Raw genomic sequence first — 17,520 nt, 5'->3', positions numbered from 1 at the left:
TACTGTATATTTACTTTTGCCAGTGAAGTGTCTCCTTTGTTTCTGGCAGCAGTTAATGCAAAGCTCTGTATAAACTAAGTAGTATTTGTATATTTATAGTAACATGGAAGGGGGAGGGGGATCTCCCCACCTTTAGTGACTATCACACATTTATTCTGGTATTCCCATCAACCCCCTGTTTTGGGGGTGGGGATCATAGACACTTTCCTACTTTCTTAAGTCTCCTGCTATTTCAGTTATAAAGACAACCCTGACTAGCCTGAGTAATTAACTACAATATTTTTCTTAGCAAGAACCTTGAGACTGATCAATTTACTTTGCATATCCTTTATGGAAGCATTACGATATACCGTATAATCCCTATAAACCGCCCGGGCGCTTAGATAATTGCAAAAAGGGGGCGGTTATTTTTGTATTCTCTTTATGATATTTAATGTCATATTTTAACTTCAGAAAATCATTTGAAAAAAAAAAATTGAATACAAGGAACCGCTAAAATAATGTCTGACTTTACTTGAAGTGAAGATCATCCACCCAAATTATGCTAAATTATTCATTTTCCATTGAAAAATTGGATAATAGACAAGTTTCATTTTCACTTTCTTCCATTTTTGATACAATTCTAGTTGATTTTAATCCCTGTACAGGGGGCCCTTATTTCCTGTCAAATGAAAAAGACCTAAGGGGGCGCTTATAGGGGCAGGGGCGCTTAATAGGGATTATATGATAATTTATATTGTAAGATTTGAAAGAATATGACAAAAATTGTTCTTAATTTGATTGTTGATTATTCCTTTTCAATACTTCTTTGTATTTCTCGATCTTCTTAGATATTTGATAGCTCATGCAATTTACTGTTTTTGAAAATATGCACTGCAATATTTATTTATTAAAGACATTACTTTCATATTTAACATGTTGGTATAGTTTCCTCATAATGTGGTTTATGGTGGACTGAAATGGACGTTAAATTTCAAGCTTAGCTTCCCTTTTTGCAACTTAATAGCATGTGCATATCTGACTTTGAACCCAAATTTGTAGTCATTATCCCTTGTTGTGATTTTAAACATGTACAATCAGTTTTTCCTGCATGTCTATAAATGACAACTCAAAAAAAGGGTTTTTTTAATTAAAAGTTAGCTCTTTGAAAAAAAAAATGTGTGAATGAAACTTAATTAATATATTTTAAAAGAGTTGACTTACAAAATTTTGAAGATTATTGATTAAATTTCAGTTGAAAATTAATTCTAATTTCACAACTTATTTGAAGGTTTTCTTCAACTGGTTACAGCAATGACTCGTTTCAATCATGGGTAACTGAAGTTAACAAATGTTGTTCAACCAATGAGAAGCTGAATGATATATAAAGAACTCTAGGGAAAGAATCAATAGAAATATTCAAAATCAGATCGTACATGCTGCTGAACTTTGAAATCTTGAACATGTTACATATCTTTATTACCATAGAGTGATAGATATGTTGAAATGATTTGGAAGTTTTTCTGTAAGGAAATGAATTTTACTCTCAATATGTGGAATTCTTGGATATCTCAAAGTTTTTTCTCTGTCCATGTGAAGTTGGGATTGGGAGGTTGACTGTATAAGAATTGATCATAATCATGCAGATAATTAAGAAATCTTGCACACACTGTATATTTATTGCTTTAGCACACATGGTATACTCTGTTTGAATCTTTAATACATCTAGCTTCTTTCTTCACTGCTTCATATAAATCAGTAATAAATTAGGCTTTGTCTGTCCTTGTATTCTGTTTTCCATTCTTGGTTCAGTGGCCCTACGCAGTATTTGATTTCTCTGCAGTCTCCAGGAATGCTTGTCAATAATATGTATACAGGCATAGACCAGAAAGAAATGGTCCGTAGAATAAATATGTATAAGGACTGCAGGGAGAGTTATGATGGTGTATTAGAAAACTGTCATAAAGTTTTAAGGCTAGGCTTTGATGGAATGCACATATTATGCTGTCTCAATTTTGGGTACTGCATCATTTTTTTTTTTTCTTTGTTGATGTTGAAAAGAGTTTGTTGCTCGATTGAATAAACATTTGAAATTTTGATGATGATTAAATGTCAATGCAGTTAGAAGCTTTTGTGATAACATGCCTGTTTTCTTTGTAATATATCATATGATCAAATATGTGCTCAAATGTTACTAACCACAATAATTGATTTTATGTTAATATTAAATTACATGTAGTAATTAACAGATCCAATGATGACAGAGATTTTAATCCTTTGCAACTAATATTAAATATTAACTGATTTAATTGAATACGTGATTGTACATAGATATAGCATAAAAATGAATCAATAACTTTGTTAGTAAAAAAAATTTCTTATCAATAATTCATTTCTATCAGGGAAATATCTTTATGTAGTCACTCATGCTCTTAGAAGTACCCACCTTTCATTTCAGATTGAAAAGATTATTTACCTCTTTGATGCCTTAAAAATACCACATACTGTAAACCAACTTTTATTTGCGTGCGAGAAATTTTCACGAGAGCCTCATCATCGTGAATATTTCTTGCCTCGAACCGATCCATAAAGTCTCTTTTTCTACTAATAACAGATTAAAAAATAAGCTTCATTGCGAAAATTAGTTGTCCCGAACTAGTTCACCCTCATAAAATCGCGGAATAAAGTACTCGCAAATAAAAATTGGTTTACCGTATACGTATCATTAACATGTACATCACAGAAAGATGAGTGGCTGAACATAGTGATTCCAGTACTCTCTCTCTCTCTCTCTCTCTCTCTCGTAATGCCTGAATTGTTGCAGGGGTATAACCGGTATTTACTTGTTGGAGAATTTTCATCAAATAAAACTGCAGAAAAGTCAACATATTAACTTGGACATGTTTAGATATAAACCTCAGTCTCTTTCTAGGCAAGCTGAATGCAGATCTGATAGGTACCTTTTCCCAGTTTTTTTCCCATTTACTTAGCCTTTTTTAATGTTCTAAAATATATATACATTCTAAATAGATATTATTTGGGTTCATTTTCCCAGGTTTTTTAAAAAGAGGTAAACAGATGATTATACATGATCAGCATTTAAAATTTAAAATTCAAGTAAATGTGCATTATTAAATTTTTTTTGTATACCACACAGAATGACTTTTGAAAGAGAAGTTATTGAATAGTGTTATTTTACCACTATTAACAGCTACAAAACAGTGGCCAATGAATCACACAGTGTGTGTACCAAAAAATTCACCAACTCTCTCTCTGCATGCTCTAACAGCTCTCAGTAGTACACAGATCTAAACGTGAAAATAAATATTTAATTCTGCTGGATTTCAGGATCAAACTGCAGTGAGACTTCATTGAGCTGATAAATTGTGTGTCAACAGCTTTACTTTGAGGTAGTTTTTTTTTTATTGTGCAATATAAATTATCTTTCCAGGAATTCACCGAAGTACAATGTAACGACTTTGAAGAGGAACAAGTTGTAAAAATGGATTCCCTCCCAATACAGTCCAAGGTATGTAATTAAGTGCTTTTTAAGTTTCACTTCTCTACAAAACTATGTTTACATAATGATTATTTGTTTTTAAGCAGAGCTTAATAGTACATCTGACACTAGTTTTTCACCAAATGGGAACTTCAGACTTGATTGAAGTATTACCTCTCCATATCAGTCATTTTAAAGTATAATTAATATTGTTAATTAATATATATTAAGAGTTTCCTATTAGGCCAGGTAAAATTAATCTTTAGATTCTCATCCTAATTTGCTAAAAAATTGGGGCGGGTGGGCGGATTTTATTTTTTATAATTGTTAATTTATATATAGGGCCATACCAATTTCTAATATAGTTCGTTGGATTCGCCGCTTCTATTTATTACAAATGCAAATTATAATATTTTAAAAAAAATGTCCGCGCGCGCTTCCAAAAAAATCCGACTGCAATTTTTTTTTCTCGACTTTTTGCAACAAACACACATGTATGACAGATGCGCGGGATTTATAGTGAGATTGAAGCAGTTTGTGAAGTTTTGCACCATGTCTGTAACTGTGCATAGGTACAATGGGTGTGCAATTAGCATCCCCTGACGCCCGGAGCTAACATTTTTGGGGGTCGGGATAGTGGTTTTCTACAAGGAGGTAGCTCGTCGGGCTAGTAAAAAATATAACTACACACGCAATACATGAAAAGCACAACCAGTATTTTAACTCGTTTTTGGCTATAAAATTCCCAACCAGTTTATATTTTCCAGACAACATACTCCTACTGTCAATAAATCTCCATAATCTTATCCGTTTGCAGAACTACCTGACTTATTTACTTCCAAAAGCGATCGTTTTTTCCTAATCCGAATTTCCTCTATTCCTCCGTTTATGGTAAATACATGCAGCTATATCTTTAAATTATTTACGATCACTCAATCAACTGAAAGATAAGTGTTTTGTGACTCACATAAAATATATTTCTTTTTTGAATGATTTAAGATGAAAACAAAATGAATTTAATTTCATTCTAAATGAGCTAGTGCAATGATCAGAGAAAAGGAAGATAATTTATTGAAGTTCCTTTTAATTTTATTTCATAAAAATTTAAACATGACTGAATTTGATATTGAGAATTTAAACTTTGACTTTAAAAAGAATGACCTCAGTACCCTGACTTTTATCAGCAATTAATTTCTTTCTAGTACTTGATTTTTTTAATTGCACAACACTGTGTACTATAGTTAAAAACAATGGGTACAAAGTTGTTTCATACACAGCAATAGAAATGGAAGCAGAGGAGATGTTTGAAAACATTACATTTATGAAAGTAAAGTCTTTGAAATTTGACACATTTTTACTTGTTAAAAAAAATCTCCAAAAAGTTAAGAATGATAAGTTCATGTGGTATGCAAATGATATCTATCTTAATTTTTTAGGTTCAAGCTCTTTGAAATCACACTTAATTAAAATATATAAAATATTAATTATATTCGCTCGCCTCATTTTGAAACCCAAAATAAAAAATAATATTTATAAAAAAATTTCGCTCGCTCGCCTCACTTTTTATTTTTGAAAATCCGAAGAACTATTTTACAAATTGGTATGGCCTAGGCCTAAGTATCAACAAGACAATGGACGCCCCTTACACATTTTTTTTTTCATTACCTTAATGCAAATATGAATAGATTTAATTCTTTTCATATTCTTTTAAATATTTAAAGAAAATTTTTGCTTTAAAAATTAAATATTTATTGTTAATTAACAAATTATCAAGTACACATTGTATGGCACACCCTACACAAAATGAGGTAGGGATAAATTGTGTATGCGTGACTTCTTATTTTTCAAAATCTATATAAATGTTCTAATAATTATTCTACTGAAAAATATAGGCCTTCTCTTAAGTCTGTCTACGATGTTGTAGATTTTTTTTTTTTATTTCAAAGCAGAGTCACACAGCTGGAGATCGTTATATATAACTTGACTAGGTGTCATTTTCCTCGTCTATTTTTACTTAGTTACAATCTCTCTACATACTTGTACTTGCTCCTGCCAGTGATGGTATCTATATGTGATTATGCTATTTTTTCTTCTCTGCCTTCTCTATACTGACAAATTATCTTTTCCTTACACATTTAAACTGCTTTTATTGCCGATTTTTCTCCATTCTTCACATGGCGTTTTTGCTATAAATAGCGACACGCGACTTTTAATACAGACGGGAGATAACTCTTAAACTTTGAACCAAATTCTTACTGAATAAAAATACATGAAAATACCCAAAAATCAAAATAAAAAACATCGGGTCGGGACTTTTTGAGAGGGGCGGGCGGGGATGAGAATCTAAAGATTAATTTTATATGGCCTTACTGACAAAATCATACATGCATACTATATATATGTAAAGACTTATTTAAATAGTTGGCTGTGGGACGGGGATTTGGCCTTGGGGTGGGGTTGAGGAGGACTTGCATTTAACTAAATGTCCTCTAATATCTTTTTTTATAAGCCATTTTGTGACAAACTTTTGAATATTTTCTTTCACTTATCAAAGATGACTAGATCTATTTGGACCAATTTTGGATAAGTTTCCAAAACTGCACCAATTAATCATTTACTTATGGTAATCTTCCAGAAAAATCTTGCGATCTCCATATGAGTGAAAAATTTTTGAGAGGGACGTTAAACAACATACAATCAATCTATCAATCAGACAATCTCTTCACATGAGAAATTTAAACAACCCTTTAAAAAATCCCCCCCCAAACATGACTACAATGGCTTATGTAGTACCGCAGTAGGTGGGGTGTAAGATTTATACAGCTATATTGAAGACTTTCTCAGAAAATCTTAGATTTGTCCATTGTAAACTTGGTGTCATTTATTATTCTGAATAATGATATAAAAAATTTCATTATCCATTAAATTTATAAAACATTTAAGAGCCAGACAGTGTACTTTAAAATGGATACAATTATTCTTCATGAAGTACTTGGATCATGTGTGTTATTTATAGTGAGACTGTAAGTGGTTCTTACATTTCATATGGTGTTGTTCAAGGCTCTAATTTACATGACCAATTGTTGGAGAGTTCTGTCAAATTGAGCACTAAGATACATGTGTATTTAGTAGATCTTCATGGAAATTTGTTGTGTTTCAAAAAAGTAAAATGTCTTGCTCGTAGAGTATACTGATGAAAAGTAATTATCAACAAACAGTAGATTTATTTGACAGGGGACTGAACTTAGAATCAATGAAGTTAATGTGAAATGTCAAGCAATACAAATGTAACCCAAGAACGACTTGAATTTTACTCCTGTTTGGATGTTTGGAGGAAGGGGAAATGGTATGTGACAGTGCATGATCAAAGTGGCTGGAGATGATAATTACATTGTCTACTGTGTGTGACGTTCACGGACGAACAAAAGCCCATTGTCTATTCAGCATCAATCCATTAGCCTGACGGAGATGAAATGCTCGGATAAATGCCAGCCAATACACAAATCCCCTCGGAATTATCCTGGACGTTAGACGTACCGTAGAATGTATGCGACGGAAAGTGAGACCATGTCAGAACATGACACTTATTTTGACACGATTTGTTTGTGAAAGAGATCAGTTTTGATGTATTATTATTGGAAATTCAAACTCTTCAGATATACCTTAAAGTTTCCTACATTATGATAGGATTTTTTTCAGGTTTTTTTTAGCCTCCCCTCCCCCCTTTTTAGTTTATGATTCATAGCAATGAAATCATTGTGTAAATAGCTTCATTTGTAAAGAACGAACTATCTACTGTTCCTGATGCTCTTGTTATCAGAATAAGAATATTCTTCTTATTCGATTTAATGAGCTATTGAATTTTGCTTTAGATTTTTGAAAGGAGTTCGGAAACTCTGCATAGACGTATAATTACTCCTTCGAGAAAATTAATTTTGAAATCTGTAAGGGAATTAATAGTGACGTGGTTAGCGATCTTCAGCTTTGGTAAAGGTTATTAAGGTAAATACCACCTTACGGTTATGAACCAGGAAGTTCAGTCAACTTCAGTCAATATTTATAATGTTTATGAATATATTTATGATGAACTACTTTATATAAGTTTTTTTTTATTTATTTAGAATAATCACTTTATTATTAAAAGTAAAAATACAGTGATAAAGGACAGTTCAATTGAGTTGAATTTATCTGTGTATATTTTAATGTATACAAATTCGGACTCCTGGAAATTTGAGAACTGGGATCGGGTGTTTCGGAGGAGTAAGCATCTTAAGTTGAACAGCCACACCTGTCGTAAGCCACATGTATTGGCCTGGTAGATTAAACATTCCATAGTCAAATTCAATATACTGTAAACCAATTATTATACGCGTCATTTTTTACTCGCGACTGACCGCCAGAGAACTTATCCGCGACGATTTATTTCCGCGAAGGAGTGGTCACATTTTTTTTTTATTTCCACGAGTATTTTTGAATCAAATAAAAATTTTATATCCGCCCATTAACTAGGTAAAATGGTAGCGTGAGGTCTGCTTACGCATTATTCAAGATATTCTGTGCATTGCGTCCATTTAAAATCTTATATCCGCCCCTTAAGTAGATAAAATGTTTACCATGAGTATACTTTATACGCATTTTCACAACGCTCAAACGAAAATCGGGGGAAAATCTAGGCGATTAAAATTGATTTCAAACTCTCAATTGTAAAAGTGCCTCATACTAATTGGGTAATCGGCGCTTTCTAAGATCTACACAGCCAAGGGGCAATTATTATAAATGGTTGGGACAGAGCAGGACTGGGCCATAATTAGCCGTAATTAACCAGGCTATCACTGACTCGTCTGTAACAATAAATGAACAATAATAACACAAGCTGAAATGATTATTGACATTTTAATCATTTTTACACAAATAGTTTTAGATTTGCCATTCGTTTTTATTTTTTCTGAATGTTTGTAATTAAATTTCAACTGCTTCTTGTACACTAACAGTAAAGTTTTTCCGTGATTACTTGTTGAACCGTCGAGAATGGTATTGAAAAAAAGGGCAAATAACTCTAAATAAATCATGATATAGGAATATAATGAACAACTGGTTCGCGACGATAAATATCCGCAAGAGGATTAAACTCGCGGATATTTATCGCACGCGTATAATACTTGGTTTACAGTATTATATGCTAGCAAGGCCATTACAAAATTGTAGAATTTACAAAATTCTGACTTTAAAGGGTTTGTTGATTTCCCTGTAACATCAACTTATCTGTGAGTAGCTTGTCTTGGTTTAAAGATTGATTGTACATGTACTGAGAGCATACCCTCGGGGTATAGTACAAGTTGGGAGATGTGAACAGCAAAGATGAAGAAACCGTATATCTTTCCTACAGGCTACCAAGCATTTAGATGTGTTGCAATATTATCTTCTTTAGGTAATTGAGGAGCCTTAATTCTTACAGAGCATTCAAAAAACAACCTAGAGACAATTTTGTTAATGTTAATGGACACATTTACAAACCAAAAGTCACAAAGGCTACTGTTAGAAGTATTTGATTATTCAGCCTATTTTCTACCTTTTTACAACTAATTATAAATGTGCCAAAGAAAAAACATTAAACTATTACAAGAAAGTAGGACATACATGTATAATAGATGATATATTGTACTTTGATAGTTATGGAGGACAATTGAGTCCTCTTGGTATGTCATTGAGTTCAGTCGTTGATTAATAGAGGGCCATTGAATATTGATTCCAGTAGCTCTAATTGTACTGTATTCAACCTTAACAGCTTTGTAAACATTATTAGGTGATATTTCAGGCTATTTTAGGGTTGTAGAGAGTTTTAATACGATGTTTATTGTACCCAAACCAAACTGATTTGTTTAATGCCACATTATATAAAGGGGTAATTGAACTAGTTTTAGACAATTTGAGCCCTTGTTCTTTGTTTTGGCCTATTATTCAACAGTTATGTAAATTAATAACAAGATGTAGTAAGAGACAGATAATCTGCCCTAATGTAAGATATAATTTCTGACTCCATATACTTGGTACATTCCCACTGTCCCTAAAGTTTAGGCCTTTGAGTTTGGCTAAACATAAGAACATCTCATGGAGCTGTAATATTGTGTCCTGTCTGTCTGTTGTCAACTTTAACCTAGTCCATATTAAATATTGCCCTGTCAAGGGTAAGTGTAAACCACTTACATCTACTCCCAATCCAGAATTGTGTTACCAATGGGGGCATAGTGTTTCACAAACACATCTTGACTAGAATATAAAAATGCATTCATGGCCATGCCACTATCTATTGAAATCCAACTAATCAATGACATTGTAATAGGATTGTCAACCAATACATGTTGCTTGATATCATAGTATTACAGTGTGAAATAAAATGCGTTTTAGGGTCCTGTGGTTTGCTTTTAAAATCGCACAGATATTCCAGTCATGTTGGCCAGATACTGTAGATAGGGAATTAAATTAACACAGTGGTTTTAACTTCACCATTTCACAGTTTTATTATTTTTCCATAAAATGAATTCCTTGGAAAAGGAAAAAGATCACATAATACTGTATCGAGGACACAAGCCTACAGCTTTTCAAGCTTGTCAATGAAAATCTCATTAATAAATGGTATCCTTGAAAGAAATCATAAAAACTGTTTGGGATATCTTACAAAGGTCAAGAAGCATTCAGTTTTTGCACATAAATTATACAATAAATTGCAGCTTAAAAGTAGGTCACATTGACCTACTTTTTGAACTTTTCCCTATTTGATACTGAATTGTTTTAAAAAGCATCCATGTTGCTCAGTATGAAGTATACAATGCTCATTCAGTTCAGACCTTTCCAGGCAATGCATTTTGGAATGATTTTCCATGATTATACTGAATGAATGATTTTGCATCATCACACGAAAAGTTCTTTTCTAAATATAGAATAAACAAGATGTGTTCATGAAACATTGATGCCTCCATATGATAGCCCAAGGCAAAGGTTTAAGTATTTCAAATGTAAGTCAAATACCAAGGTCAAAAGATAAAAATTGTTGATACCCAGGGAAAGGTCTTGTCACCATGGTCACAAGGAATATGAAAGCCAGGCTAGCCCCAACAGATTAAAATTATGGCCAATTTGCAGACAGACACACACAGCACAAACAGACCACAATCTGTTTCACACACACACACACACATCTTTTCTTTTTTTTTTTATAAATGAACATTATACAGTTGGATATGTTTACTTAATGATGAAGAAAACAACATGAATAATGTTTGCTGTAATTAAAAGGTATCAGTTTCAAATTATACCCAAACTGAATAAAGAAAAATACGTATAATACTTAAAAATTGTTTTTGGCATTCAAAAAACGTTATTTGTTCCTAGTAAGAATGCATAAAGAGCTTGTGTTTTACTAAGGGGACATTTCCTTGGTTTGAAAATGTTGTGTGACTTCAAAGTTTTAAATATCTCATTTGAAATTTTTCTCTCTTTTTTTTTAACAATACTGAAGTTTGTTCAGAAAAAAAACAAGGAAATATACAGAGTACATATTAAACTTAATAGCTATATAAAAAGAAAAATCAGCTTGTCATTGCCATTAACATGATTAATGAAGAAAATTTTGATTTAAAATTGGCATTAGGGAATTTTTTTATTTCCCTATAACTTTTAATGAGATGAATTTCTTTTTAACCAGGTTCTTTATACATGAAATGATATTTTCTTCGAAGAAAAACTTCACATAATTTATTTTAAGTGAAAATCCTTATAGGTGAGTTCATTATGGTACAATGTGCATACATAGAAAGGATAGGAAGTACTAATTGCTAAAGGCACTGTGGAGTGAATCAGAATTTGTCTTTTCTAATACACTGCCCTCCCTAACACAAAATAAATATACGGTTGAAATGATGTGTATTTTAATAGCCACTCTAGCTAATTTCAAATACAGGCAAACCTCATTATCTTGGACTTGATGGGACCAAAAAAAAAACATTTTTTGAGATATTCAAATGATCAAGATATTGAGAGAAAATACTTACAGAAAAAAAAATAAATCTGCTCTTGAGATAATGCATACAGCTTAACTTTGGTATCTCAGATGCCATGGATATAACTCAATGGGACCAAGAAAAAACTTTGAGAATCCGGTATCAGAGAGTTCAAGATATTTAGGGTAAAAGACACTAAAAACTAGAAATATGTCCATAGGACATGAATGCCCCGCCGAGGGTATATTAGTAGCGCAACATAAAATTTGTATTAGTGTATGAAATTTGATCAGAATATCTTGAATAGTGATGCAGTTCAATTGCTTACATCAGTATGTATCAGCATATGAAGTTTGACAATAAATTCTTTAAATTGAGGTCAAGGTCAAAGAAAATGTCAAGGTCAAAAAAATGTTGATGCAGTTGAAAAGCTCTCATCAGTATGTATCAGCATATGAAGTTGAAAAATATTATGAATGGTTAATTTAAAACTGACTTAAGCACAATTTGATAAAAGTGAGGTCAAGGTCAAATGAAAGGTCAAGGTAAGAAATGATGCAGTTGAATTGCTTACATCAGTATGTATCAGCATATGAAGTTTGAGTGTTTGACACTGATTTAGGAAAAGTGAGGTCAAGGTCAAGTTGAATAGCTCTCATCAGTATGTATCAGCTAATATAGTTTGATAAAAATATCTTAGATGGATTCTTAAAATCTGAGCTGAACACTAATTTAAGAAAAATGTGGACAAGGTAAAAGGAAAGGTTGAGGTAAAAAATGTTGATGGAGTTGAATAGCTGTCTTCAGTATGTATCAGCATATGAAGTTTGTTAAAGGTACTTGGACACAGATTTGAAGCTATTATTTTCTCTATAATATTACGACTTATATATTTTAATAGCATTTCACACAAAAATTAATTTAAAATCTTGGTGTTGCAGTTGAATAGCTGTATCAACATGTGAAGTTTGATAACACTATCTTGAACGCTATGTCAAAAACTGAGCTAAACACTAATTTAAGAAAAGTGAGGTCAAGGTAAAAAAAAAATGTTGATGCAGCTGCATAGCTCTCATCAATACATATCAGCATAATTATGAAGTTTGATAAAAAGATCTTGGATAGTTTCTTTGAAACTAAGCTTTGAACTGTGCTAAACGCAAAGTGTAAAAGTAGGACGGACAAGAAGGACGGAAGACTGACATGACAAACATTATATGCTCCGGCCATATTCATGGCGGGGCATAAAAAGGTGTTCGGATTTTTGGAATCACTTTGAAATATCTATAGAATTTGAGATTTCAGTGTTCTAGATACCAACTTTTAGCTCTACTGGTCAGAGACCAGAAGAGTTTATGCGATAGTAAGGTATCCGCGTCCGTCCGTCTGTCTGTCTAGCTGTCTGTCCGTCTGTCTGTAAACAATTTTTCAAAACGCTACTCCTCCTACAGTTTTGGTTTGATTTTAATATAACTTGGCACACAAGTAGACTACACTAAGATATATAAAATAGTGCATCGGTTTTTGATTTCGATGAATGGTGTTGCCATGGTTACTAAAAATAGAATTTTCTGTGAAATTCCTTTAAAACGCTACTCCTTCTACAGTTTTGATCTGATTTCCATATTACTTGGCACACAAGTAGACTACACTAAGATACATGAAATAGTGCATCGGTTTTTGATTTCAATGAACGGTGCTGCCATGGTTTCTAAAAACAGAATTTTCTGTGAAATTCCTTTAAAACGCTACTCCTCCTACAGTTTTGATCTGATTTTAATATTACTTGGCACACAAGTAGACTACACTAAGATGCATAAAATGGTGCATTGGTTTTTGATTTCGATGAACGGTGTTGCCATGATTACTAAAAATAGAATTTTTTGTGAAATTCCTTTAAAACGCTACTCCTTCTACAGTTTTGGTTTGATGGCAATGGCTTCTTTTCTCATCCTTTGTTATAAGTACAAACCAGTAGAGCTACAGTCTCGACAGAGACTTCTGGTTTATTAAGGTCTTCCGTTTCCAACGGAAGACCTTCTACTGATTCTGTTGGTAAAGATTATTATTCTTTTTTTTTCTTCTACTTCCTAGACGCCAACTTTGAGGCCTCATTTCTCACTTATTTATCAACGGATTTGGCTCAAATTTTCAGACATTATAGACATTATTAAACTCTATCAGAGTGCTATCTAACATTTCAAAAATTCACTTCCGGTGCATGCTGGTGCATGACCTATATATGCACAGGTAATTCTTTTCACTCGGCATGTAAACGAGAGCTCCTCATGCGTGTAACCAAAGCAAGCTTACTATAAATAATAAACATGGCTACGTTGGATTCTAATATTCTTCAGAATAAAGTTCTTGAAGTGTTTGTGCTTTTTTTTCCAAATTATCATGTTTATTCACTGACAACTTTCCCTTTTATTTCATTTTTTTTAAAAATCGTATAAAGCAAGTGTACTAAAAAGGGAAGAAGATATAATCTTTTCTTCTTATCACATAAAAACAAACAATATAGTGAGAAAATAAAACATAACTAAAAAGCACATATACTATTCACAGCCATTAAGTGCACGGCTTTAACATTCACCTTGTTTGTTTACAATTATATAACGCGCCTCCCTCGATAGCGGCGGGGCAAAGTCGGTCACAGGGAATCAATCGGCTTGTGATCCAGCGACCTACAGTCATACACAAAAAATAAACAACCACAGATTAATTCATTCTTGATAAAATTGTTCCTTTTTATACTATCTCTGCCCCATGAAAATATTATTTTGTTCGCGTCTTACGGTCTTACGTATGGTAGGAAAGAAAGCTAGATCCGTATTCACCGTAAACAAGGCTCCGTTCTCATTTTGATATTGAAGAATAATTGAAATAAACTTGCCGTAAGTAATAAATATTTTACAACACTATATCATATCTCTTTTTTAAATTAGGTTTTAAACGTGTTCTTTGTTTCCCGTTCAGAGTATTCGATGGTATCATTTTCCTTTTATAAATAAAGATTTCTCCAACTCCAAGAGAAAGAGTTATAGAAAAAAAAAGTACGAGTATCTTTTATTCGTTTGAATATAAACACAAACAATTTGAACGGAAACAATATACGCCCGGATTTCATAAAAAAAAAACGTTTAAGAGTCAAATAATACACAATTATTTACTGTGCGATTCTCATATTCACCTGGAACCCAGATTCATTACGTAATGTATCTTTCGATTACACGCGGCGGAGAAATTCTAAAGCGACACACCGCGGTGAACCATTGACCTCGCACATGTCGCAGTTATAGGCAAAATAATTGGTATATTCAAACGATTCTACAACAGTAAGCAAATATTATTTTCTCAAAGTAAATTAAATATTTCACAAATATTTTAAAATGTTTTAGGTTTGACTTTAGTATAAAACGCTGGGGCATTTATTTTACATGCACATTAATCAGTCCTCAATTTTTAAATATTCGTTAGCCATGTTAGCTCCATGTGTAATTTGACGATTCATAGCGCAAGCACTGGCGATCTTCAGTTACTTTACCTCAACCAATATTAATTAAAATGCACAAGCTTTGCTCTTTTCACACACAAATAAATCCGTTTTCAACAAAAGTTTTCCAAAACACATTTTTTTTCATCACAGATATTAACCATGGCTATACCAATTTTAAACTTTTAAAAGGAATCTCGAATCGTAAGGATAGAATTATACTCAATGAAATGGATTAAACATCGATAAGTAACACCGGCACGTGTAAACTTCATAAGTGACTTCTGTGCTGCACACTGTCTATTTATATTACATGTTTTATAGTAAAGTTCAAGAAATAATGATTTTAAAGCAATAAACTTAATTTGTTTTATAATTTATTCAAAACCCATATAAATGATTAGTATAGTATGCCAGAGACATATAAAACTATATAAAACATATAGAAACTCCATGTTGTTTGAATATTAATATCCAGTGATGTTTTAAAATACCTCAATGTTGTTTTTCTGACCTGTGACAAAATGAAACGAGACAATGCAAATTTCAAACATCTTCATTGGCCAATGACAGAAAAGTTGTAAAATTCCTGTCAGGGTTATGAACTTCTAATCACTAAAAGGTGTCTTGACACAGAGCCAAGGTTATTCTGTTAAGATCAAGGTCACTGACATATTTTCTTTACTACGTCATGAAGTAGTAAATGAAAATCATAGGAGGCTTTTACTTGAAACATAGATTTCTTATGATTGGAGGTTTTGTCATGACTCTGATCAAATGTCTTTCTGGCAAATCAAGGTCACTGACAAAGAAAAAAATGTTTAAGCATAACTTTGTAATTAAAATTCACTGGAGGCTCATGCTGAGAAGAAAGGTTGTTGACATAAGAAAGTGCAGTGACCTTGACCCAAGGTCTGTACTTCCTGTCCACAGCTCCAACGGAAGACCTACTCGTTGCTTTGCAACGAGCTCGGCTCTAGTTTTCATATATTCTTGAAGCATATTATGTCAGTTAAATGAATCAACAGAGTTCCTGGTTTGAATTGCAGGCAGTTGGGTTTCAGTGTTAAAGGACAGTGTTTAAAAAAAGACTTCAGATAAGGTTTTAAGCACTGTCCCAAAGGTAGTGAATCCAGCACAGGTCTCATTCATACATTGGATATTGTTGTCAGCAGTTAATCTGGACAAAGTCTTTAAACTACTTATGTTGTCCTGGTCTGGCGCAGTAGTGTCATCCTATTAGTGATTTATTTAAAGACTAAGTACAGGCAGATGAAGCTAAGAGGACATTGCATGATTGATGAATTGCATTATTGGTCATCTGGGTAAAATGTCTCAAAAATGAAGTCTAATTCAGACAGAAATGAGAAGCTTAATGGTACCTGCGTGCTAAAAAAAACTATAAATCCCAGTGATGTGGTGTGTGGAGTTTTGTTCCAAGACATTGGTCCTGGAAGTAGTATTTCATGCCTCTGTAGACAATAGCTATCTATCTCGTAGTTAGATAAAGAATCTGCACAATGTCTTTTACTCCAAAGATGAAAACAAAATCCATGATTAATTGAGTCTGATATCAACCTACCAATATGTCAAGAGTTGTGAACAATTTCTCAGGAGAGTTTTAGTAAACCAGGCACATGATTACTGCCTCCTTACTGATTTTGGGTGGGTAAGACTACCTACCCGGTATTTGTATCATAATAAAGATAAAATGTGATGCAAATCAATTCCTTTATTTGGTATTTAAAGATAAGAATTTTCACCATGTTGATAGAGGTGGAGCTGTCAAGATAGATTATCTAAGAGTGTATGAGTGTATCCCTTTATACTTACTTAAAAGAAGCATCTTTAATCAACAAGAAAATGGAACTACATTGTTTAAAAAGTCTTTAAATATATATGTTTTATGACTTAGGAAGTGTGTTTTATGAGTTGATTTTCATTGCAACCATATTCTTTTTAGTCTTTTCAATGAATGATTAATTCAGCACAGTTATGCTGTGAAATTAAATAAATTATGTAGGTTCATTGGGTATTGAAGCTATTTTTTCACCAAGATTTCCAAATTACGTCTTTTACTTCCCTAGATGAATATAACTATCATTGGTAGAGTATCGAGAAGCTCTACTGGAAATTAACTTTACATTGGCAAATGTCAGGAGATTATTCCTAACCTAATAGCAAGCTTTACTTCAGTTTTTTCTTCTGATCAGAAGAATCAATCCTAGTTATTAGATGATAGCTAAAATTGTTAAAAGACAGGGTTCAAAAAGTTATCTAGTATCTATGAAATATTCTCACATCTTTTTTTTTTGAGGGGGGGGGATGTTAGGATATTATTTAGAGTTTGATAAAGTGAATAATCAATTATTTAAATTATGATTTCATAATTTTAAAAAATTGGTACCGGTAATTAAGAAATTTGATTGAATGAAATATATTCAATTTTAGAATACTGGAATGGTATTAAGTCTAAAATTAGTGTCAATTTGAAAGTTTTTTTTTTAACTAATTGTTGATGACATGTATGATAATATATAACTTTAATT

General features: G+C 32.5%; 1 protein-coding gene across 2 annotated transcripts in view; it reads left to right on the top strand.

Moving 5' to 3' along the window:
* LOC134283878 (G-protein-signaling modulator 2-like) overlaps positions 1-17,520 on the top strand; it is a 36,048-nt gene that overhangs the window by 507 nt on the left and 18,021 nt on the right. For both annotated transcript variants that reach the window (XM_062766400.1, XM_062766401.1), the window contains exon 2: positions 3,431-3,508. In XM_062766400.1, the coding sequence (XP_062622384.1) occupies positions 3,482-3,508 (27 nt within the window). In that variant the 5' untranslated portion in view covers positions 3,431-3,481. The remainder of the gene's footprint in view (positions 1-3,430; positions 3,509-17,520) is intronic.

The sequence above is a fragment of the Saccostrea cucullata genome, unplaced genomic scaffold, assembly GCF_032062105.1.
Source record: "Saccostrea cucullata isolate Sc308-1 unplaced genomic scaffold, CSIRO_AGI_Scuc_v1 ctg852, whole genome shotgun sequence".
NCBI classification, from domain to species: Eukaryota; Metazoa; Mollusca; class Bivalvia; order Ostreida; family Ostreidae; genus Saccostrea; species Saccostrea cuccullata.
Note: the sequence above shows the minus strand (reverse complement) of the source record. Positions and strands in the feature narration are given on the sequence as shown.